This window comes from Mustela lutreola, chromosome 4 (assembly GCF_030435805.1).
Source record: "Mustela lutreola isolate mMusLut2 chromosome 4, mMusLut2.pri, whole genome shotgun sequence".
NCBI classification, from domain to species: domain Eukaryota; kingdom Metazoa; phylum Chordata; class Mammalia; order Carnivora; family Mustelidae; genus Mustela; species Mustela lutreola.
The window spans coordinates 53,452,273-53,476,340 of record NC_081293.1 but is presented as its reverse complement, the minus strand read 5'-3'; the positions used below and the strand labels follow the sequence as shown (position 1 = coordinate 53,476,340).

The 24,068-nt window shown below is 36.2% G+C and overlaps 1 protein-coding gene across 2 annotated transcripts in view; it reads right to left on the bottom strand.

The window, feature by feature from the left end:
- The window catches only part of P4HA1 (prolyl 4-hydroxylase subunit alpha 1), a 77,445-nt gene that overhangs the window by 40,281 nt on the left and 13,096 nt on the right, over nucleotides 1-24,068 (bottom strand). For both annotated transcript variants that reach the window (XM_059169967.1, XM_059169966.1), the window contains exons 2-7: nucleotides 21,718-21,825; nucleotides 19,905-20,001; nucleotides 18,851-19,002; nucleotides 16,236-16,373; nucleotides 3,583-3,822; nucleotides 902-1,098 (exon numbers count right to left, since the gene is read on the bottom strand). In XM_059169967.1, coding sequence (XP_059025950.1) covers nucleotides 902-1,098; nucleotides 3,583-3,822; nucleotides 16,236-16,373; nucleotides 18,851-19,002; nucleotides 19,905-20,001; nucleotides 21,718-21,793 — 900 coding nt within the window. In that variant the 5' untranslated portion in view covers nucleotides 21,794-21,825. The remainder of the gene's footprint in view (nucleotides 1-901; nucleotides 1,099-3,582; nucleotides 3,823-16,235; nucleotides 16,374-18,850; nucleotides 19,003-19,904; nucleotides 20,002-21,717; nucleotides 21,826-24,068) is intronic.

Here is a 24,068-nt window from a genome sequence, read left to right as displayed (position 1 = left end):
GCTCTGATGGGACACCTGGGTGGCTCAGTTGGTTAAGCCGCTGCCTTCAGCTCAGGTCATGATTCCAGCGTCCTGGGATCAAGTCCCACATTGGGCTCCTTGCTCAGCGGGAGCCTGCTTCTCCGTCTGCCTCTGACTGCCACTCTGTCTGCCTGTGCTCACTCTGACAAATAAATAAATAAAATCTTTAAAAAAAAAGTCTCTGAAAAGCCCGGAGGGTGAACAAAAACCTAAGTTCCCCAGTCTTGAACTTTTTTGTTTATGGCCTTTTATCTATTAACACCCTGAAGCACTAGTACTCTTGAGTTAAAAATACATAAATATAGATATACAATAAATAAAGGGATATTTATAGACACATTTGAGTATTTAAAAAAATAGATGTTAAAGTCAAAATCTGCTGAAATTCTTTCTGCATTTTAAGTATTTTTTAAATAGATTAGCACATTTCACTAAGCAATCCTGTTAAGGTCAAATAGGAGCAAAACCACAAAACATTATTGTATAGAAGAGTTCTTTGTTTTATAGGACAGGTTAAGATGGTGTATTATTTCTGCTTAAGACTGCAGAAGTATCTTTTGCATTAAAATATAAGAAAACTTTATCATGTCCCTTAAATTATCTGATCCTCCGTCTTATAAAAATAAGCCTCTTTTGGCCTATGCAAAGAGTTATATCACCAAAAATAAATAAAATAGCATAATGATTCAAAAGCTTTATCCTAAAGCTATTTTACCAATATTGGAGCACATTAAGTGTGACACCCACAATAAACATACCACAATACTTTAATTCTAATATTTATTACATAGGCTTAAAAAAGAACTCTGATTCTCTCTAGAACTATGTACAAACACACACACACATTCACACATACACACAATTGGCTTTTCCACTTTACCATTTTGATACCCTCCCCACGGCACAGCATTTCGTACTTCTGTCTCTCTGGCAGGTAATCCACAGCAGCCCCTTTTTTCTTCAGTGTGGTTTTCTGATCAGATTGGTCATCTGAAGCAGACTTATTGACATCTTTTTCTTTAGCCATTATATATTCAAAGTATTTTAAGTTACCATTAGCTCTCTGGTGTTCAGGATCTATTGGGTAAGGAAGAAAGCATGACCATGGTTAAGTTTACAGTCTTTCAAGCATCGGAATATAGTAATATAAAAATAGAGGACCATATAATTTACCATCCAAACCAGGATACTTATGAGAGTGAAAGGAGGCACTAGTAAAAATTATTATACCAGAGGTGTCTGGGCTGCTCAGTCAGTTAAGTAACCAACACTTCGTTTCAGGTCAGGTTTGATCTGGGCTGTGGAATGAGCCCTGCTTCCAGCTCCACACTCAGCACAAAGCCTGCTTGAGATTCTTTCTATTGTCACTACTACCCTGCTTGCACATGCACTCTCTCAAATAGCTAAACAAAAATCTTTTTTAAAAAATTATTGTACCAAAACAATAGGTATAAACCAGTACTGCCCCAAGTAAATCACACACAGTCACCCTATATAAAAAGAATTCTGGAGAAGGAATCAGCCATTTATTTCAAAGTATCAAATATTCTACTTTTAGAACTTATTAATCAGCCAAATGAATTATGATCAATTTGATGCCAAATGAATTCTAAAATATTACTCATTCTCTTTATTTTAAGCAATGGAAAAGATTTTTCTGAGACTGAAATGTAATCATGGGGAAGAGAGTGTATACAGTTCAAAAGCAACATTCACCACAGATACATCATAAATGCAGAACAGAGCCTACTTCTGAGGGCTAAGAGAATTTCAGTTCCAAAATTCTGAGATGGAAAAAAGAGAAATTGAAGTTATAATTTTCAAATAGGCCAGAATCCACTAACTGCCTCTGAATTGCTAGTCCTCATTTTAAGCTATCTTTTAGTAGGGTAAAAGAGAACTACTCCACCTATCCCAGAGGAGGGGTAAAAAAAAAAAATCCAAACCAACACACTCACACACACACACACACAACAATACATAGAAACTTCACTTGTGATATTAACGGGAAGTGTTTAGGATATCTAGCCTTAGATTTGTAAAATACTTGTCTTTGAGAAACTGCTCTAAATGTATGCTGTAATATACAATATGATCTTAATTTTGTAAGAGAAAAAGAAAAGTGAGTATGGGCAGGAAAGGGAATATATACTATAAGGAAACAAAATTTGTGGGTATCTTCCAGTGATTGGCTTATGGAACTCTTCCATATCTTTTCTATTTTTAAAAATTTCCTATTATAACACTTTAAGTCAGGAGGGAAAAAATCACTACAAAACACTGAAAAAAGAGTATCTGAACTATTATCTTAATTTATTAATTCACTCAACCAAGAAATAACCTGTCAGAAGTTCATTTTCAATGACGATGACCAATCCTTTTAACAATTGGCCTCTTCTAACATACACATATTAACCTGTTCAGAAAAATACTAACTAGTAAAAAGTTTTAAAGCTTCATTTTAGACCAAAGGCCACCTGAACTTATTAGCATTCAACTCTACCCCCAGAGATTCTGATTTAGTAGGTCTGGGGTGGAGATCAAGGAATTTTTCATTTCTAATATGCATCCAAGTAATTCTGATGCACGTGGTCTCTGGATCATATTTAGAGAAACAAGTTCAAAATACTAGTGACCAACTCCTCATAGGATAGCGCATTATCTAACATCTGAATATGACAAATATATATTCAGTCTATTTACTTCAAATCACTATTTTTACATATGAAATACAATCTTAAAATATTCCTAAAAAAAAAAATTCCTCAAAGGAAACTGGTTAATATTTAATATGACAACATGGTAAATAAACATTTTTGACTGAGTTTGTTAGGTCAGGTACAATTTTGAAGTTCCTAAAAAGTATACCGCAGAGAAACACAGCCACTGGGTTAGCTAAGAAAAATGAGTTGCTATTTATTTAGTAGATAAATGGAGGATAAAATTTGTCTAACAGATAGTCTCTTGACTTAAACAAATAAAAAGTACCCAAGTGGATATTACTCAGTCATAAAAAAGAATGAAAACTCTGCAATCACATGTATGGAGCTAGAGAGTATAATGCTAAGTGAAGTAAGTCAGAGAAAGACAAATACCGTATGATTCACTCACAAGTAGAATTTAAGAAACAAAACAGATGAACATAAGGGGAGAAAAAAGAGGCAAAACAAGAAACAGACTCAACCACAGAGGAACAAACTGATGGTTGCAGAAGGGGAGATGATGGAGGATGGGTCAGATAGTGATAGGTATTGAGGAGGGCACTTGTGCTGAGCACCAGGTGTTGTGTGTAGGTGATGAATCACTAAATTCTACATCTGAAACTAATATTGCGCTGTGTGCTAACTGGAATTTAAATAAAGACTTGAAAAAGAAAAAAAAGTACCAAAGTTATATGACAAATTATGTTTCAGAATTATATATATTAATTACACATATAAGGCAACATAATCATATATCAGAATTATATATATATATATTTATCTTGTCATATAGCTTGACACTTATATATAATGATTATCATATGCAACTTATATATAAGTTTAGGCCAAATTAACATACCTAGTTCAAGAAGCTTCTTTGTGAGCAAAAGTGCCTTATCTAGGTCTCCCTGCTGGTATACCGCATAGCTCAAATAATCTAGAACAGAGACTTTATCAATGGTAGAAACCTCGCCTTCATCCAGCTGCCTCAGTGCTTGTTCCATCCACAGTTCTGTATGGTAATAATCAGCTTCTGTATAGGCCACTTTGCCCAACTCAAAACAGTCTTCAACTGTTAGAAAAGATTTGTGTTTTACTCCTACGGAAAGAAAATAAAGAGAACTTTAAAAATACTTATTTAGGACTATACAGCTTTCAAAGTGCTATCTCACTTTCATTTGAACTTTGTGACAAGCTTCTGAGGTAGGAAAAACAAGAATCATCCTAAATTTATGAACAAAGGAACAATCTACAAGGTAATGAAACATGGTAAGAATCACACTAATAGGGGTCATGGACCTAGAAAACCCAAGACTTCAATTATCAGCCATCATGCCAAAATAAAACATCAACTAAGTTGAAGCATGCAATTTTCTAGCACAGCAGGAATCACCATAGGACAAATACCTTACTCCTAACCAATAATCTGGACAAAAAAATGAATGGACAGGAATAAAGATGGACCTGTAAATTGGCTCTTTCTCTTTTCCCTTCCCTCCAACAGCATTAATAATATGTAATTTACATATCATAAAGTTCACTCATTCAAACAACACAATAGTTTTTAGTATATTCAGGGTAATGCAACCTACATCGCAATCTAATTTTAGAACACTTTCACCCCAAAAAGAAACCCTGTAACCATTAGCAGTCACTACCCATTATCTCCCTCTTTGTCCCAGCCCTAGACAACCACTTATCTACTTTTTGTATCTACAGATTTGCCTATTTTGGTTATTTCATATAAGTGGAATCATTTAACATAGGGTCTTTTGCAACTGCTTTTCAATTCAACATGTTTTCAAGGTTCATTCATGGTGTAGCATCTTTTTTATTGCCAAATAATAGTCCACTGTATGGAGAGACTGTATTTTGATGGATATTCAAGTGGTTTCTAGTTTTTTGGTTTTTATGAAAAATGTTACTATGTACATTCATGTAAAAGTTTCCGAGTGGACATTTGTTTTCATTACTCTTATAGGCAGTACTGGAATTGCCGGGTCCCATAGAGTTGTTAAGCAACTCTATGCTTAACACATTTTCAGGACTGCCAAACGGTTCTCCAAAGTACTAATACCATTTTACAATTCCACCAGCAATGTATGAAGGTTCTAATTTCTCCACATCCTAATACTTGTTGTCCATTTGTTTTTATTAGAGCCATTCTGTTGGGTATAAAGTAGTATTTCATTATGGTTTTGATTTGTATTTCTCTAATGATGATAATGAGCATCTTTTCATGTGTTTATTGTCCATCTGTATATCATCTTTGGGAAAATGTCTACTCAAATCCTTTCCCCATTTAAAAATTTGATTCTTAGGGGGTGCCTGAGTGGCTCAGTGGGTTGGGCCTTTGCCTTCGGGTCAGATCATGATCTTAAGGTCCTGGGATGGAGCCCTGCATCGGGCTCTCTGCTCAGCAGGGAGCCTGCTTCCCCTCCTCTCTCTGCCTGCCTGTCTGCCTACTTGTGATCTCTGTCAAATAAATAAATAAAATATTAAAAATTTGATTCCTTTTATTATTTTTACAGTTCTTTATATATTCTGGGTACAGGTCTCTGATCAGAATGATGATTGCAACATAGTCTCTCTCACTGTATGGGTTATCTTTTCACTTTTTTGATAGTATACTTTAACATACAGAAGTTTTAATTTTGGTGAACTCTAACTTAATTAATCCTTAATTAGTTATGCTTTTGGTGTTGGTATGTCAACTGGTTTGTGAAGTAAAACTTCTGTCTTAAGAAAAGGAGATAGGGGCACCTGGGGAGCTCAGTCAGTAGAGCATGCAATTATTGATCTCAGGGTCAGGAATTCAAGCCCCATGTTGGGTGTGGAGCCTACTTTTTAAAAAAAACTAGTTAAAAGATATTTGACAGTTCACATGATTTAAAACAAAAAAATTAAAAAGTGGGAAATAGCCTAATTGTTAAAGAAATATGAAATTACAACAACCTTGAAGAAAAAAAAATTTTTTTGAAGATTTTTATTTTTTTGACAGAGATTACAAGTCAGCAGAGAGACAGGCAGAGAGAGAGAGGAGGAAGCAGGCTCCCCGCTGAGCAGAGAACCCAATGCTCGATCCCAGGACCCTGGGATCATGACCTGAGCCGAAGACAGAGGCTTTAACCCACTGAGCCACCCAGGCGCCCCAAGAAAAATATTTTTAAACAGTCTACATTTACTGAAGCCTTACTATGTGCCAGGCATTTGTCACTCATTTAACTCTCAAAGCAATCCAGATGAGGAGCTAAGATAGAGGTTAACTACTGTGCACAAGGTCACACAGCAAAGAGCCAGAACTGCAATCTGCACACTCTGACTCCAGAAGTTTGGATCATATTATACCATAAAATGGCAAAATTTAATAGGGGAGGGAAGCATAAACTGGTAACTTTACTCTTAAGACATCCCAAAATATAAATCTAGAGTAATAATTTCATACCTATGAATTAATACTGTTATTTTCTTAAGTTTAGTACTAGGGATTGGGGAAGAAACACCTTGTATAAACAATTTTTGTAGCTAAACCAACTACTATAGCTAAAAACTATAATAAACTAAAAGCAAGGAAAGGTATAGGCCAATATATCAACATAATCGAATAGCATTTTTCACTAAAAAAGATAATTTTTTAAAGATTTTTAATTATTTATTTGAGAGAGAGAGCACGAGTGAAGGGGAGGAGCAGAGGGAGAGGAGAAGCAGACACCCCACTGAGAAGGAAGCCCGATGGCAACATGGGGCTCAATCCCAGGACCCTGAGATCACTACCTGAGCCAAAGGCAGACACTTAACAAACTGAGCAACCCAGATAACTAAGAAAGATAATTTCAAATGCCATACAGGAAAGCCAGAAAGATCTAGACAGAAATATGTCAAAATGTTAAATTGAGAGCAAAAGCAACATTTATACTTGGCCAAATGCACCCTTAGCTCAAGTTTTGCAACATTCCCTCACAGAATCTCAAGAAGTATACACAATCCAAAATTATAAAAGACAAGATGAAAAGAGCCACTAAGAGTAAAAGCAGCAAAACTATTTTAAAACAGTATTAGATATCCCCAAGTTCTTCAGATACTGTTATGAGATTAAGAATACAAAATAACTATGATTAAAATGTTTAAAGAAATAAAAAAAAAAATAGAAAATAAAAACATAAAAGACACCCTCCCCCCCCCAAAAAAAAAAAAGACCAGGGAGATAGGAGTGGGAGAAAAAAAAAAACAGAACTTCCTGAAGTGATAAATAAAATCAATAAAATAAAATTTACTGGCCAGGTTAAATTGCAAGTTAGACAAAAAAAAAAGAGGGAATAATAAACCTAAAGAGGGAGCTGAATAAATTACCATGGGACAAACTACCCAGGAGGTAGCAGAGGAGAGATAAAAATTAAAGTGCTGGGCGCCTGGGTGGCTCAGTTGGTTAAGCAACTGCCTTCGGCACAGATCATGATCCTGGAGTCCCAGGATCGAGTCCTGCATTGGGCTCCCAGCTCCATAGGGAGTCCACTTCTCCCTCTGACCTTCTCTCTTCTCATGCTCTTTCACTCTCTCTCTCAAATAAATAAAATCTTTAAAAAAAAAAAAAAAAAAAAAGAAAGTGCTAGGGGCGCCTGGGTGGCTCAGGGGGTTAAAGCCTCTGCTTTTGGCTCAGGACATGATCCTGGAGTTCTGGGATCGAGCCCCGCATTCACTCTCTGTTCAGCGGGGAGCCTGCTTCCTCCTCTCTCTCTGCCTGCCTCTCTGCCTTCTTGTGATCTCTGTCAAATAAATAAAATAAAATCTTTAAAAAAAAATTAAAGTGCTAGTTAAAAGCAAGAAAAATAAGGTCTAGTATGTCTAGTTGGAGTCCCATCAGATGACAACAGAGAGAATATAGGAGAGGCACTAAAGAAGTAATAGTGAAAGTAGACAATTTTCCAGAATTAAAACACATAAAACTTGGGAGTCAGGAAGCACAAAGAATCCAAAGCCAACATATATATGTAATATATATATATATATGTAAAGTCTTCTTAAGGATGTGTTTCAAAGATGAGGAAAACATCTGTTTAAAGATGTATTTATTTGAGAGAGAAAGAGTGTTAAGGGACAGGGGGAGAGACAATCAAACTCCACACTGAGCACAGAGCCCTATGTGGGGCTGGATCTTAGGACCAAGAGTCAGACACACCACCAACCGCGACACCAAAGCACACCTAAAAGATGAGGAAAATCATTCTACAAGGAAAGTCTGAGGTACAAGAAAGAATGATAAAGAAATTGGTATACTGGGGCGCCTGGGTGGCTCACTGGGTTGAGTCTCTGCCTTCGGCTCAGGTCATGATGTCAGGGTCCTGGAATCAAGCCCCTCATCAGGCTCTCTGCTCAGAAGGGAGGCTGCTTCCCCCCCCCCCACCGCCCACCGTGTGCCTACTTGTGATCTCTCTGTCAAATAAATAAATAAAATCTTAAAAAAAAGAAAAGAAATTGATACATATTAGCCAATCTAAACAAAAGTGAACTGGGACGCCTAGATGGCTCAGTCAGCTGAGCATCTGACAATTGATTTTGGCTCAGGTCATGATCTCAGGGTACTGGGATCCAGCCCTGTGTTGGGCTTCACACTCAATGGGGAGTCTGCTTGGGGATTCTCTCTCTCCCTATCCCCTGCTCTCATGTGTGTACTCTCTCTCTAAAATGAAAATAAATCATTTAGAAAAATAAAGTGAACTATCAGGTTGGCAGAAATCTCAGTCTGACAACATTGGCAACATTTTTTTGGTCACACTGCGAGGAAATAGGCACTCTCACATATTATTGGTAGAAATGCAAAATGAGGGGCGCCTGGGTGGCTCAGTCGTTGAGCATCTGCCTTCGGCTCATGGCATGATCCCAGGGTCCTGGGATCTAGCCCCAAATTGGGCTCCCTGCTCAGCGGGAGGCCTGCTTCTCCCTTTCTCACTATCTGCTTATGTTCCCACTCTCACTGTGTCTCTCTCTGTCAAATAAATAAAATCTTGAAAAAAAAAAAGAAATGCAAAATGATACAACCATTATGGAGGGAAACTGGGACACTATTAGCAAAATTTCCTATGCATTTATTCTTTGACTCAGTGGCATCACTTCTAGAAAAAATATTCCAAAGAGCATTTAGCAAAGGGGCGCCTGAGTGGCTCAGTGGGTTAAAGCCTCTGCCTTCAGCTCAGGTCATGATCCCAGGGTCCTGGGATCAAGTCCTGCATAGGCTCTCTGCTCAGCAGGGAGCCTGCTTCCTCCTCTCTCTCTGCCTGCCTTTCTGCCTACTTGTGATCTCTGTCAAATAAATAAATAAATCTTAAAAAAAAAAAAAAGATCACTTAGCAAAAAAACAAAAATATATGTACAAGGATACTGGCAGCATTATTTTTATAATAGCCAAAGACAAGAAACAAACCAAATGATCAAAATACAGACATAAAGAGAAATGAAGATTTCTATATATGATATGAATTGATATCTAGGGTATATCAATAAATTAAAACACCATGGTATACAAAGTATTTTACCATGCTTTGTGTTTATTTTGAGAAGGAACAGAAATAAGTACCTATTTGCTTTTATTTTCAAAAATAAACAGTGGAAAGAGGAAAAACTATTAAAATGGTAGTTACATATAGGAAAAACCGATATGTAACCACAGGTTATATATAGTTACCCCCCAACACCACTCAGTCTCTCTCTTGCAAATAAATAAAGGAATCTTTTTTAGTTTTCTTTTTTTTTAAGGGGGGTAAAAGAGGAGGAGAAAGAGGAAGTGGGGAAAGGATTTTTTTTTAAGATCTTATTTATTTGACAGAGATCACAAGTAGGCAGAGAGGCAGGCAGAGAGAGAGAAGGAAGCAGGCTCCCCGCTGAGCAGAGAGCCTAATGCAGGGCTCGATCCCACAACCTTGGGATCATGACCTGAGCCGAAGGCAGAGGCTTTAACTCACTGAGCCACCCATGTGCCCCTGTTCCAACTTTTGACACCAATGGTCAAACAGTAACTGTTAGACTCATGGTGGTTTAACCTTAAGGTCAAAGTATCTTGTCTCCTACCCCAATTTCTTTGCCTTAAATAAATGGAGAAATATAATGTGTTCATGGATTAGAAAAAGTCTGTATTGTTAAAATGACAATGCTGCCCAAATTCTTTGCAAGATTCAACCCAACCCCAATCAAAATTCCTATAGGCACTTTTTTTTGGAAACTGACAAACTGATTCTGAGATTTATATGGAAATTCAAAGAATCTAGAATAGCCAAAGCAATTTTACCAAAGAACAGAGCTGGAGGACTTATTCTGCTTGATTTCAATACTTACTATAGAGCTAACTATAGAGTTCAGGGGCACCTGGGTGGCTCAGTGTTTGAGCATCTGCCTTTGGCTCAGGTCATCATCCAGGATCCCAGGGTCCTGGGACTGGGCTCTACATTGGGCTCCCTGTTCATCAGGGAGTCTACTTCTCTCTCTCTCTGGCCCTCCCCCCAACTTGGGCTTGCTTTCGCTCTCTCAAACAATTAAGTAAAATCTTTAAAGAAAAAAAAACCCACAAGCTATAGTTCAGACTGTTTGGTATTAATTACAGGTAGATATATAAATCAATGGAATAGAATCAAGTCAAGAGATACACCAAGTGATTTTTGACAAATGCCAAGGCAATTCAATGGAGAAAGTCTTTTCAATGTTGTTCAAGAAATTAAGTATTCATATTTTTTAAAAAATCAATCTTTACTGCATAGCACATACAAAGCAACTCAAAATGTATCCTATAGCTTAACGTGAAATCTCAAACTACGAAACTTCTAGATAAAAAAACAGAAGAAGAATATGTCAGACCTCAGGGAAAAAAAAGATTTCTTAGATTTGATACCAAAGCACTACGCATAAGTGAAAAAAATACTGGGGCTCCTGAGTGGCTCAGTTGGTTAAGTATCTGACTTTTGATTTCGGCTCAAGTCATGATCTCAGGGTTATGAGATCAAGTCCCATGTTGGGGCTCTGCAGAAGCCTACTTGGATTCTCTCTCTCCCTCTCCCGTCCCTCCCCCACCTATAAAAAAAAAAATATTGATAATTAAATAATCAAAATTTAAAACTGCTCTCTTAAAAGGCAATAATATGAAATAAAAAGACAAGAGACTGGTTAAAAATATTCACAACACATTTATCTGATAAAAAACTTAATCCAAAATATATAGAAAACTCTTAGACTCTTCACCGAAGAATAGATATGACTAGCCAATAAACACAGGGAAAGATGTTCATTGTTAGTCATCAGTTATTACATACATATAACAATGTAAATTAAACAATGAGATACCACTATACACCCATTATATGGCTAAGATTAAAATGACTTTTAATACACCAAGTGTTTGAAATATGTAGAAGAAATCATACTGATGAAAGGAATGTAAAATGGTACAAAAAATTAGGGAGTTTCTTAAAAGCTAAATATATGCCTGCCATACAATGTTACTAACAATATAAGTACGGTTATTCTGAAATTATTTTAGGTCTATTATAGGATAATACAAAAAACTAATTATGTTTAATGTCACTGGAACCAAGAGTTTTGCCACAAAAGAGATGTAAGTATAAACCCTATAATCTTACATTTGAATTGGAAATTAACATGAACTCACATATTTCCTATCTCTGTCCACTGAAGACTTAGAATCAATGACAAATAGCAACAGACAGTCCCTAGAACCTAGCTACACTCCACTCCCTGTATCATTCCCAATTAAAAAGAATCAAGGTTCACTACGACAAGGCCAGATTCTTCCTGCTTTGGGGTAGAAATCTATAAGATAAGCTTGGAAAAAAACTGCCAAAAATTAAATTTCCTTAATAGCAAAGAATAACAGGATAATTTCAAAAGGACAAATTAGCCCATCTAAAAAGGACCACCCCCCCCCATCACTTCTCAGCCTTTTGGTAAGATCAAGTATAAAGAGGATCCCCCTGGCCTCAAATAGGATAACTGGGCATCAAATGAATAATAATAATGGACTGAAATATACAAATATATAAAAATCCATGAGTTTGTAATGATACTTCAGATAAAAATTGCTGGTCACTACTATAAGTTATTATGACATTAACTCATTCTGAAAATTGACACAAGAATAATAATCAAGAATTTATCTTGCCCTTCACATACAAACTCTGGTTCAGTATAAAAAAATGGTTCCTGAAAAAAAGTTCTTACTGATAGAATTCCAGCCAATAAAAGTAGAAGGAATGATGGGATAAGAAAATCACCATTTTCAACCCCTAATAGTTCTAGGCAAGGATCATCAAAGTCTGCAAAAACAATTACAAGAAAACTCATGGAAAACTTCATATGGACTAATCAGTCTCCCACCACCAAAGCTACTCATCAGTCACACAAAAAGTGTGATGAGATGTTGGGTGGCTAGTCATGCAAGTCAACAGAAAGTTCAGAGCGCCACCTATGGAGTTAATTAAAAAACTTGCATCTAACTTGAGACTCCAGCTCTGACCAGTTCATAGGAAATACAGGAGTTAGAGTAACAAATTAACACAAAAGTAACACAAAAGAAAAAATCGGGCAACTCCAACATGTACATTCCATAAAACACATAGCCACGTTTTTCCAACTACATCAGTGGAATGGGAGTGGGGGAAATAGATTTAAGAGATAAAACCAAGGGGCTCGGGGCACCTGGGTGGCTCAGTGGGTTGGGCATCTGCCATTGGCTCGGGTCGTGATCTCAGGGTCCTGGGATCAAGCCCCATCTCGGGATCTCTGCTCAGTGGGGAGCCTGCTTCCCTCTCTCTCTCTGCCTGCCTCTCTGCCTGTGATTTCTCTTTGTCAAATAAATAAATAAAATCTTAAAAAGAAAACAAAAAAAAACAAGGGGCGCTTAAACCCTGTCTTCTTATACCCTAAGGAAATATTTGCATTACATTAGCCAAAGAATACATAAACAAGGATGTTTACTGAAATCTTGTTTGACACAGCAAAAAAACTGGAGATAACCAAAATGTCCATCCATGCATGAATGAATAAATCAATTCTGTCATATAATACCATACAGCAATTAGAGGAGTTTACTCAAAAAAAAATTGAGTGGAAAAAGGTTGCAGGAAGATACACAGATTATTTAAAATTTTAAAACACAACAATGTATGTAGTAAAGAATAAAGAGACAAATGAATACAACCAAATTCAGAACAGTCATTACCTCGAGAAAGATTTTATTTATTTACTTGAGAGAGAGAGACAGAGAGAGAGAGAACAGGAAAGGACAGGCAAAGGGAGAAGCTGACTCCACTGCACAGGGAGCCCAATGCAGGGCTTGATCGCAGGACCATGGGATCACGTCCTCAGCCAAAGGCAGACATTTTAACTGACTGAGCTACCCAGTCATCCCCACTAAAACAATTCTAAGAATAAAATACTTAGGAATTAACCAAGGAGGTTAAAGACTTATACAATGAACACCACAAAACATTGCTGAAATAAGAGAAGACATAAATAAGTAGAAACACATCCCATGTTCATGGACTGAAAGACCTGATACTATTAAAATGGCAAGACTATCCAAACTGATCTACAGATTAAATACAATCCCTATCAAAATCCCAATGACATTCTTTGCAGAAATAGAAAAACCCATCCTGAAATTCGTATGTAATTTCAAGAGACAGTCAAAACAATCTTGAAAAAGAATAAAACTGGAGAACTCAAACTTCTAGATTTCAAAACTTACTACAAAGCTACAGTCTTCAGGGGCACCTGAGTGGGTCAGCTGATTAAGTATCTGCCTCCCTCTGCCTTTGGCTCAGGTCATGCTCTCAGTGTCTTGGAATCAAGCCCTGCTTCTGGCTCAGCAGAGTCGGCCTCTCCCCCTCCCTCTGCCCCTCCTCACCCTTGTTCATGCCCTATTAAATAAATAAAATCTTAAAAAAAAAAAAAAAAGGCTACAGTCATCAGAACAGTGTGGTTTTTTTTTTTTTTTTAAGATTTTATTTATTTATTTGAGAAAGAGACAATCAGAGAGAGCATGAGCGAGGAGAAGGTCAGAGGGAGAAGCAGACTCCCCGTGGAGCTGGGAACCCGATGCGGGACTCGATCTGGGAACTCTGGGATCATGACCTGAGCCAAAGGCAGCTGTCCAACCAACTGAGCCATCCAGGCATCCCAGAACAGTGTGGTATTAATAAGGCATAAAGATCAATGGAATAGAACAGAGGGCCCAGATTATAATAAACCCTCACATACATGATCACATACTTTTTGACAAGAGTGCCAAGACCAATCAATGGGGAGAGGATAGTCTTTTCAACAAATGGTGCTGGAAAAACTGGATATCCATCAGCAAAAGAAATGAAGTTGGACCCTTACACTAACACATGTTAAAATTATCTCAAAATGGATAAAAGACCTAAATGTAAGACCTAAAACAATAAAACTCTTAAGAAGAAAACATAGGAGAAAAGCTTCATGACATTAGATGAGGCAACAATTTCTTGTATATGATCCTAAAGGCAAATGGAACCAAAGAAAAAATAAAGTGGACCTCATGAAAAATTTAAAACTTCATGCATCAAAAGACATTATCAACAGAGTAAAAAGAGAACCCACAGAATAAGAGAAAATGTTTCCAAATCATGTGTCTCATAAGGGATTAATATCCAGCATATGTAAACAACTCCTAAACCAACTACAACAAAAAACTAATTAAGAAGTGGGCAAAAGGGCACCTGAGTGGCTCAGTTGGTTAAGCGACTGCCTTCGGCTTAGGTCATGATCCTGAAGTCCCAGGATCGAGTCCCACATTGGGCTCCCTGCTTGCAGGAAGTCTGCTTCTCCCTCTGACTTTCCTCTTCTTGTGCTCTCTCGTGCTCTCTCTCTCTCTCTCTCTCTTGTTCTCTCCCTCTCAAATAAATAAAATCTTCAAAAAAACAAAAAAAAGTGGGCAAAAGACTTCAATAAACCTCCCTCCAAGAAAGAAATACAGATGGCTGCAAAGCACATGAAAAGACGCTCAACATCACTGATAGGGAAATGTAAAACTACAATGAGATATCACCTCACACCCATAAGGATGGCTACCATCAAAGAAAGAGACAATAACAAGTGTTGAAGAGTAGGGGGAGAATTTGGAACCCTTGTGCACTGTTGGCGGGAATGTAAAATAATATATCTACTGCAGAAAATAGTAAGGCACTTCCTCAAAAAACTAAAAATAGAATTACCATAGGATCCAGCAATTACACTTCTATGTATCTACCCAAAGAATGGGAGGCAGGGTTTTGACAGGCTATCTGCACATCCATGTTAACAGCAGCACTATTTGCACTAGCTAACACATGGAAGCAACTCAAGTGTCCTGCTGATGGACGAAATAAGCAAAATATGGTATATATACATATATAGATATATACACACACTACGTATTACTATTCAGCCTTAAAAAATAAGGAAATTCTGACATTTGCTACAATGTGAATGACCCTTGAGAGCATTATGCTAAGTGAAATAAGTCCATCACAAAAAGACAATTACTGTATGATTCCATTTATATGAGATACTTAGAACAGTCAAAATTATAGAAACAAAGCAAAATGATGGGGCTAGGGAAAACAGGGGATGGGGAGTTATTGTTTAATGGGTACAGTTTTAGTTTTACAAGATGGAAAGAGCTCTGGGGATGGATGCTTGTGATGGGTGCACAACAGTGTGGATGTATGTGACGCCACTAAACCACACATTTAAAAGTGATTAAGATGAAAAATAAAGTGATTAAGATGACAAATTTTGTTATATACTTTTTGTACAATGAAAGATTTTTAAAGCAAATTATCATGAAACCAGCTGTAACCTAAATAGAAGGTTTTGCCAAAAATGGGTCATAAAGCAGGATGTTCATTATAGAACACTTTAAAAAGGGATGCCTGGGTGGCTCAGCTAAGTGCCTTCAGCTCTGGTCATGATCCCAGAGTCCTGCGATCAAGTCCCATATCGGGTTCCTTGCTCAGCAGGAAACCTGAGTGACACATGGAAGTGTCTGCCTTCTGCCTGCCACTTCCCCTGCTTGTGCACTCTCTCTGACAAAACAAAACAAAACAAAACAACAAAAACAACAAAAAAAATCACTTTAAAAATCTGTGTACACCCGGTATGTCTTGGTTTTTAAATTACTAAACATATAAACTTTATCAATTCCTTTATAACTTTACACACAAACATTTGATGTTCTAAAGAAAAACATGAGGAAAACTGATTGTTTTTTTCCAGGCAAAAAAATGCCTAAAGTTAAGTTCCTATAATATTAAGCTTTCACAGTAACAAGCTATAAACTTACCCACAACTATTAAGTCCTAGGGAAAGAGAGTCTTTGTCTTCAAAGACTGTGAAATAAATTAATGTTAAAAGTCTTAAAATGCAAAAGTTTTCTTCTAGATTAACATTTCAATGGACTGAATAGAACAACTAGGTAATAAATGTTATATATGCTAGAAGAATTCTTACCTGGGAGATTACCCTTTGAGATGGTGTCTGTATCCAAATTGTAGGTATCCTGGAGACGCAACAGAGCTTTAGCTGCCCCAACCTGATCTTCATCATTAGGGAAGTATTGTCTCTGAATGGTTAGGTTAGAGATAAAGCCTTGAAATTAAAAAAAAAAAAAAAAAAGAAAAGAAAAGAAAAAGAAAGACTCTAGAATAGACTTCCAATTTGCAATATACAGTGCTCACAAGGATTTTTCAAAATTAATTTTATTATAATTTCCTACCATGCCGTTAAAGTTCCACATGCTCAACAAGAAAAAACTAAATACATTAAGACCTGAAATACCTCTAACTTATTCCATCTTCCCAAATCCTAATGTCACTTAAGTAATCTGAAGTCATTGCATAAATCATGTCATATTAGGTAAAAATCAACATAACTGAATCTTTAGTTACACAAAAGAGCCTCCACTAAGCTTGAAAAATGGATTTACGGATCTGAAAATGACATCCGTTGGCAACCAATTATATTTTAGGATAACAGATGGTAAATAAAATGTATGCATTTTTAAAAAGTTCTATTTTCTTCTTCCATGTGTCACTCATTATATAAATATGTAAATATACAAAGTTTGGTATAATCCTTTGAGGGGGGAGAGAGATTAATTACATGTTTAAGATTATAAAGTGGATCATTTACTAAAATATATTTAGATCTGTTAAATTACTGAATATAGTGATCAACCAAGATTTGCTTTAATTTTAATCTAATTTTAATTTTTTTTTAAGATTTTATTTATTTATTTGACAGAGAGATCACAAGTAGGCAGAGAGGCAGGCAGAGAGAGACAAAAAAGCAGGCTCCCTGCGGAGCAAAGAGCCCCATGTGAGGCTCGATCCCAGGACCCTGGGATCATGACCTGAGCTGAAGGCAGAGGCTTAACCCACTGAGCCACCCAGGCACCCCTAATTTTAATTTTAAAAGGTTTTATATAAAATATAACAAAAACCAAACTAATAAAATAATTATGATAAGTACCCTAAGGAGAATGGATGCTAAATACTCCTTAAGGAACCAAAAACACCTAAACAAGTAATTTAAAATTTTAATAATAATGTCGTCATTTGCAAATAAAAGTTAGGTATAAAACTTCCCTCCTCTCACACTTACTTACAGGCAACTGTGTATTTTGATCAGCAAAAAATTTTTTTGTGTGTATTTGATCAGCCAGGCATTTTTATGTTAATGAAAATGTACAAATGAACAACTAGCTAGGAGAGGGCTAAAGTTTGTATCAAGCATATTTTTTAGTTTTAAGACCAATCCTTTAAGACCAATCCTTTAAGTCACAATGTCCACATGGAGTTTTACAACAAGTTTTACAGATTTTTTTATGACTCCAAATAAATCCAAGAAGTTGCTTAAATCCCATCCCTAAAAAAGAGGAAAAATGTATGTATTATAACAATATGGGATGACTACCACAGATTAGAACATCAAAGTCTCAAGGTTTACCTTATAAAAGAACTTAGGTCATAAAAATCAAAAAATTGAGAATTTTAAAAAAATTAAGTTAATAAATAAATGTGTAGGGGTGCCTGGGTGGCTCAGTGGGTTAAAGCCTCTTGCCTTCAGCTCAGGTCATGATCCCAGGGTCCCGGGATCGAGCCCCGAATCCAGCTCTCTGCTCCACAGGGAGCCAGCTTCCTCCTCTCTCTCTCTGCCTGCCTCTCTGCCTGCTTGTCATCTCTGTCAAAATAAATAAATAAAATCTTTAATAAATAAATAAATGTGTATATGTGTGTGCACACACAAATACAGGACTTTAAAAATGTTGTCATGGTGCTACGTAAGAGAGCAAATAATCCCTGGTATTTCCTTCACACAATGCAGTTTTCACAAGGGCTTGCCTTAATTTTTCTCCTCGAGGCTTTCTGTCCTTTGCCTAATAGTTGACTGCTTAGAAACACTCATAAGCACCCTTGGAGTATTTTCATTTACATAGTTAACTCAGTTCTCTCCCTTCTTCTTGCTTTTTTTCATTCCACCTCCAGTCACTGAACAAGTATTTTATCTAAGCATATCCCCTCTAGTTCCTAAACTCCAGGCTTAGTTTTCTGTGTCTGCTACTAAAATATCTAAAACACCTCAATACTCCAAATACAACTTTGTTTTAATTAGAAAGACCTTCATTGTTACTGTTCGCAGTCTTAGTTTTTCAATTTATTGTCGAAGTAAAAGAAGTCTAAGATTCAAAATACTATATAGAACACAGCTAACACCCAATACATGAACAATAGATGAGATGATAGAGATTTATCCATAAATTTTTGACATCTGAAGATAATCCTAAAATGGGAACAATTACTCTCAGAAATGAAACTATATGTCAAATAATTGATAAACTTTTGTTTGGTGCTTATTTGTTTCCAGTTTTTATTCTCTTTTTTTAAATTAAGGAATTCAGGATATAGACTAACTCCAGTCAAACCAAATATATCTCTGCAACAATTTAGTTATAACACCGAACACATGATGTTCTGGGAAATGAATTTATTAGTATTGGCATTTCCACACACGGCAGCAATATTGTCTTACTTCTTTTGGCTCCTTAATCTTACCATCTGACTTACCATCTGACATATCCTTAAGGACCAGATTCTCCAACTCACTCCATTCAGTGTTCAGACGTTTCATTAATTTGAATGCATTTACAGGGTGCCCAACAAAGCCTTCTGGATCTTTTGTCGCTGTGCTGGTTAGTCGATCTAACTTCTCTGCCCATCTATACACATAAGACATATAAATGGAGCACACATACACTTAATAAGGAGAACACAACTTAATAAAGCACTCAGAAAAAAGACCAGAGGTTTATGAGTGAAAACTGTATTTAAAAACTTTTTAAAACGAAATTATAAATTTTTTAAAAAGCAAGACTGTTATGGGTAAAATCTAGCTTGGTAAAAGAAAAATGTAACAAGTCTTTTTCTTTTAGTTTTGTTTCTCTCAAATGGCTACAGTAAATGGAACCTATCTTAGAAAAGGTGTGACTGGATCCCTCTACTAAGGGTCTAAAAATTCATCTCCCCACAGGCCCTTAAAGCCAAATAATTGGTTATAAAATACAAATTAGCCCAATCGAACTTCAGTAACATGTTCATTTAAATCAAATATAACACCAAAATTTTAGATTCAGTATCTAAAAACTATATTTTAAAACAAATAGACAAAAAAAACCCGGAGTACTCAGCTACTCACTAAATAAAAGGCAGGAATTCTCAAGTCAGGATTAACTCTGAGCCTGAGTCAGTTAAAAATAAATCAGCAGGTAAGGAAAACTTGTATCAATTAATAATTAACGTATTTATCACTGTAATCTCTAGAATGGCATCAAAGGAGTGAAGGATAAACAGAATTTGAAAACTGCTCTAGAAGATGACTTAATTAGGGAGGTTAGAAGACAGAAGATATTAGCAACTATTTTGAGAAACTGTCATTCAACACCTATACCCAGTTATATCCTTATCTAAACTCTTGGCCCAGGCCTAACTCTTGTTTTCAATGTTCCTATTTTAGCCAGTTTTTAAGACAGGTGGCTTCCATTTCCACTCAAAGAATGTTTTAGCTCTCGAACAAAAATATCCAGGTGGAGTCGAATCCTAATTAGTAGAACCCTTTGCTTACTTTTTTATTTGTTCTAATTTGTCCTCTTCTGCCTTAATATAATCTTTCAGAGAAGTCACCAGATCTTTCTCAGTATGGATCAAATCAGTCATCTGACCTAGAAGGAGAAGAAGGGAAGGTTTATCAAATACCCACATTGGTCAACACAAGTATTTTAGAATAATTTAAAAATGATCAAGAATGCTTCATTCTGGGGCACCTAGGTGGCTCAGTTGGTTAAGCAACTGCCTTCGGCTCAGGTCATGATTCTGGAGTAGCAGGATAAAGTCCCGCAACAGATTCCCAGCTCCACACGGAGTCTGCTCCACCCTCTGACCTTCTCCTCTCTCATGCTTTCTCTCTCAAATAAATGAATAAAATCTTAAAAAAAAAAAAAAAAAAAAGGAATGCTTCATTCTTTGATAAGATTGAACGGATTTTAAACTCATATATGTTGGAGAAAACATCTTTTTTCTTTTTAATTAAATAAACAAAGACAATTGTGTTCCAATTCTAACTTTCAAGCTACTTCATTCTGCAAATTGGACAACATTGGCAAATTGTTCTAAAAATTTGTTTTTAAATTACAAAACAACACTACTTTTTCTTCTTCCCTACCTCTGCTCTCACCTTTTTTTGTTATTGAGACTGATTAGAATTAAATTTTCATCCAATAAACTAAACCACACTAACAAAAGGTACATTTTACAAATGAAATTCAAAGCATCCATGTTCAGTTATAGTGGGATAAGAAGACTCCTCATTTTATATCACAAAATTAGATAATAAAAATATAATACTTGTGTTTTCGTTAGCACTCCAATCACACAAGGGTAAAACTGGTTAACAGCATGAAGGAAAACATCTCATTTAAGGCAGATGAAGTATGCATATAGGAAAACTTAAAAAAGGATACATATCAAACATGAAAAATATTTCTGGGGGAAAGAGGACATGTGGAAGTCTTACATTCTATGTATTTTTCTTTGTTTCTTCTTTAACCATATGCTATTTTAGTAATACCTTCAAAGATTTTTTTTTTAATTATGATATAGAAAAAAGTAACTTGTGTTCATAGTAGATTCTTAAATGGAAATAGCAGGTTATGAAATAATGTACAGTGTATTAATTGTACCTGTGCATTAAAAAAACTATTAAATTATCTAAGTGGACTCATTAACAAAGAATTTTCTTGATATGCTTTTCTAAATTTTCTTAAAATTAAAAAAAAACTTATTTATTTGACAGACAGAAATCACAAGTACGCTGAAAGGCAGGCAGAGATAGAGGGGAAAGTAGGCTCCCTGCTGAGCAGAGAGCCCAATGTGGGACTCAATCCCAGGACCCTGAGATCATGATCTGAGCCAAAGGCAGAGACTTAACCCACTGAGCCACCCAGATGCCCCAATTTTCTTAAGTTTTAACCTGAAAATGTACTGCTTTTGTGATCAGAAAAAAATTTTTAAATTAAATTTTAAAAACAGAGACTTGTAGGGGAAAGGAACTAAATCAATGCTTCAGTCTCTGGGAACACATTTATTTGTTTTTACTGATTTAAAAACACTAAAAAAATGGGGCGCCTGGGTGGCTCAGTTGGTTAAGCAGCTGCCTTCCGCTCAAGTCATGATCCCAGGATACTAGGATAGAGCTGCATTACGCAGCAGGGAGCCTGCTTCGTCCTCTCACTTGCCTATCTGCCTTTCCCTTGCCACTCCCCTTGCTTATTCTGTCTCTCTGTGTCAAATAAAGAAATAAAATCTTAAAAAAAAAAAGCTAAAAAATTGTAATTTTTTAAATGCAAGATCAATACAAACCAAAAAATAGTAAGACTTACCAATTGAAGTAAAAAAGCCTGGATGGGCCAAAGACTGGGGAAGTAGAACCCCGACAATTAAAATACACCAGATCATCTTGGAAGACTTAATTTTTCAGGATCACACACCTACAAGAGAAATAGGGTCATTAAAACAACAGCAACAACAACAAAAAGTAAGGTAGGAAAAGTTCCTAACTGATTTTTTCTATGAACAAAATGTATGTCAGACACTAAGGTTGCCCATAGACTGTTAATTCTTAAAAGTTGATTTAATAATTTAATTAACAAGCTACTACCTTACTTTTCATACAACTACTTAAAGAAAAATATAAAGGTTTGTTATCACCTGATATTTATGCTTAAAAATTCAACCCAAGTTTGTTTTCTCCTTAGTTACTACTATAATTATAATGATTAGATAGTAACTCTTTCATATAGCCTGAAAAATAAGTTTTCTGTTATCTACATCTAACCCATGAATTTCCCATAAAAATATACTACTCCATTAAAGTAATTTAATTTAAATATTACCAAACTACATTCTGAAATGTTAGAATGTTTTAAAGGGGAAAAAAGGTTTTCAGAGCCACTGCTTTATCCTTTAAATTCCTAACTTGTTCCATGTTTTCCCTACATGGTTTTCAATTTTAAAACAAGTTCAATTAAAAGTTGTACATTTTCAGGGCGCCTGGGTGGCTCAGTTGGTTAAGTGTCTGCCTCTTGATCTCAACTCGGGTCTTGAGCTCAGGATTATGAGTTCAAGCCCCGTGCTGGGCTCCACGCTGGGCACGGAACCTACTTTAATTAAAAAAAAAAAAAAAAGTTGGGGCGCCTGGGTGGCTCAGTGGGTTAAAGCCTCTGCCTTCCCCTCAGGTCATGATCGCATCGGGCTCTGCTCAGCAGGGAGCCTGCTTCCCTTCCTCTCTGCCTGCTTGTGATCTCTGTGTGTCAAATAAATAAGTAAAATCTAAAAAAAAAAAAAAAAAAGTAGATTTTGGAGTGGTGAAAACATTCTAAAATTGACTGTGGTAATTGATGGTTGAAGAACACAGTAAAAGTACTAAAAACCACTGAATCATGACCATTAAATGGGTGAACTGTATGGTACATGAATTATATCTCAATAAAAGCTGTTATTTTTAAAAAGTTGTACAGAATCCAAAAAGAATAAACAGCCTGTTGATTTACACTAGCAATTTCTCTCAAGGAACCTAGTGTTGAGGTTTTTCTATCTACTATGTTCTATGTAAAAATGCTTAGCCTAGTACACAGCTATGGAATTTTTTTTTTTTTTAAGCTGGCAGCAAAGCTCTTCTTTTTTCTTTGTCCCTGGTAGCACTGACTTTTCTAGAACAAATTCTTCACAGCAGGTGCAAATATCAACTAACCATCAGAAAAGATTTTACCCTTCTTTCCCAAATGTCCCAATAGCACTCTTTTCTTGCTCCTTCACCATCACATACTTCTAAGTCCTCATTACTTTACAGAAGAGTACATTACTATTACAGAACTTCTTGCCCCAGTAACAGGCTCCCATTTGTTACTCTTCTTGTTTCCCTATTCCTCTTTGAGCAGGCACTTCTGACTCTTTCCAAGTGACTTCACCTAAACCAACAGGTTAAAGTCCACATTGGAAAGCTCCCTATACCGCCAAAACAAACAAACAAAATACAAAAACAAAATCCCTTCCCCCTTCTTGAATAAAAAATAGATCACCACAGAAACTAACATTCTCCTCCCTCAAGTTTGCCACAAGCTTCCAGATACTTCCAGAACCACACAGTAGTGAAATACACTGTTCTCTTGGCTGCTTTACAGTAACTCTTTGGGAAGGCTTCTAGAATGAAGCAGATGCAGACACTTCCTCTCTTGGGCTCCTGCCAAAGCACAAGGCTTTTTCAAAATCTGGGCTGTCTGAAAAGTCTAGAATCTTCTCACTGTTTACACAGATTTCTACCATAATTTTCTTCATGAATAAATGTTACTTCCAGAAAATACAAATGCTTTTGCTCTACTAACAAAAGGCTAATCAGAAATGCTGTCCAAATGTTAAACTCTGATGGGATGATTTAGATTGGTCAGGTAAGAGGTTATTTTTTCACAGCTAAAATGTACTTTGTAACTCAAGTATTTTTTTTTTGTCATCTTTAAAAGTCCTTAAATCCCTCAATGAATCAAGAACCATTAGCCTACAGAAATTGCTAAAGTTTGAAAACTGCATTTCAACAATGATAGAACTCACAGAAATTCAAAGCATTAATCAAATGAAGAATAAAAACACCTGTACCGGGGCACCTGGGTGGCTCAGTGGGTTAAGGCCTCTGCCTTCGGCTCAGGTCATAATTCCAGAGTCCTGGGATCGAGTCCCA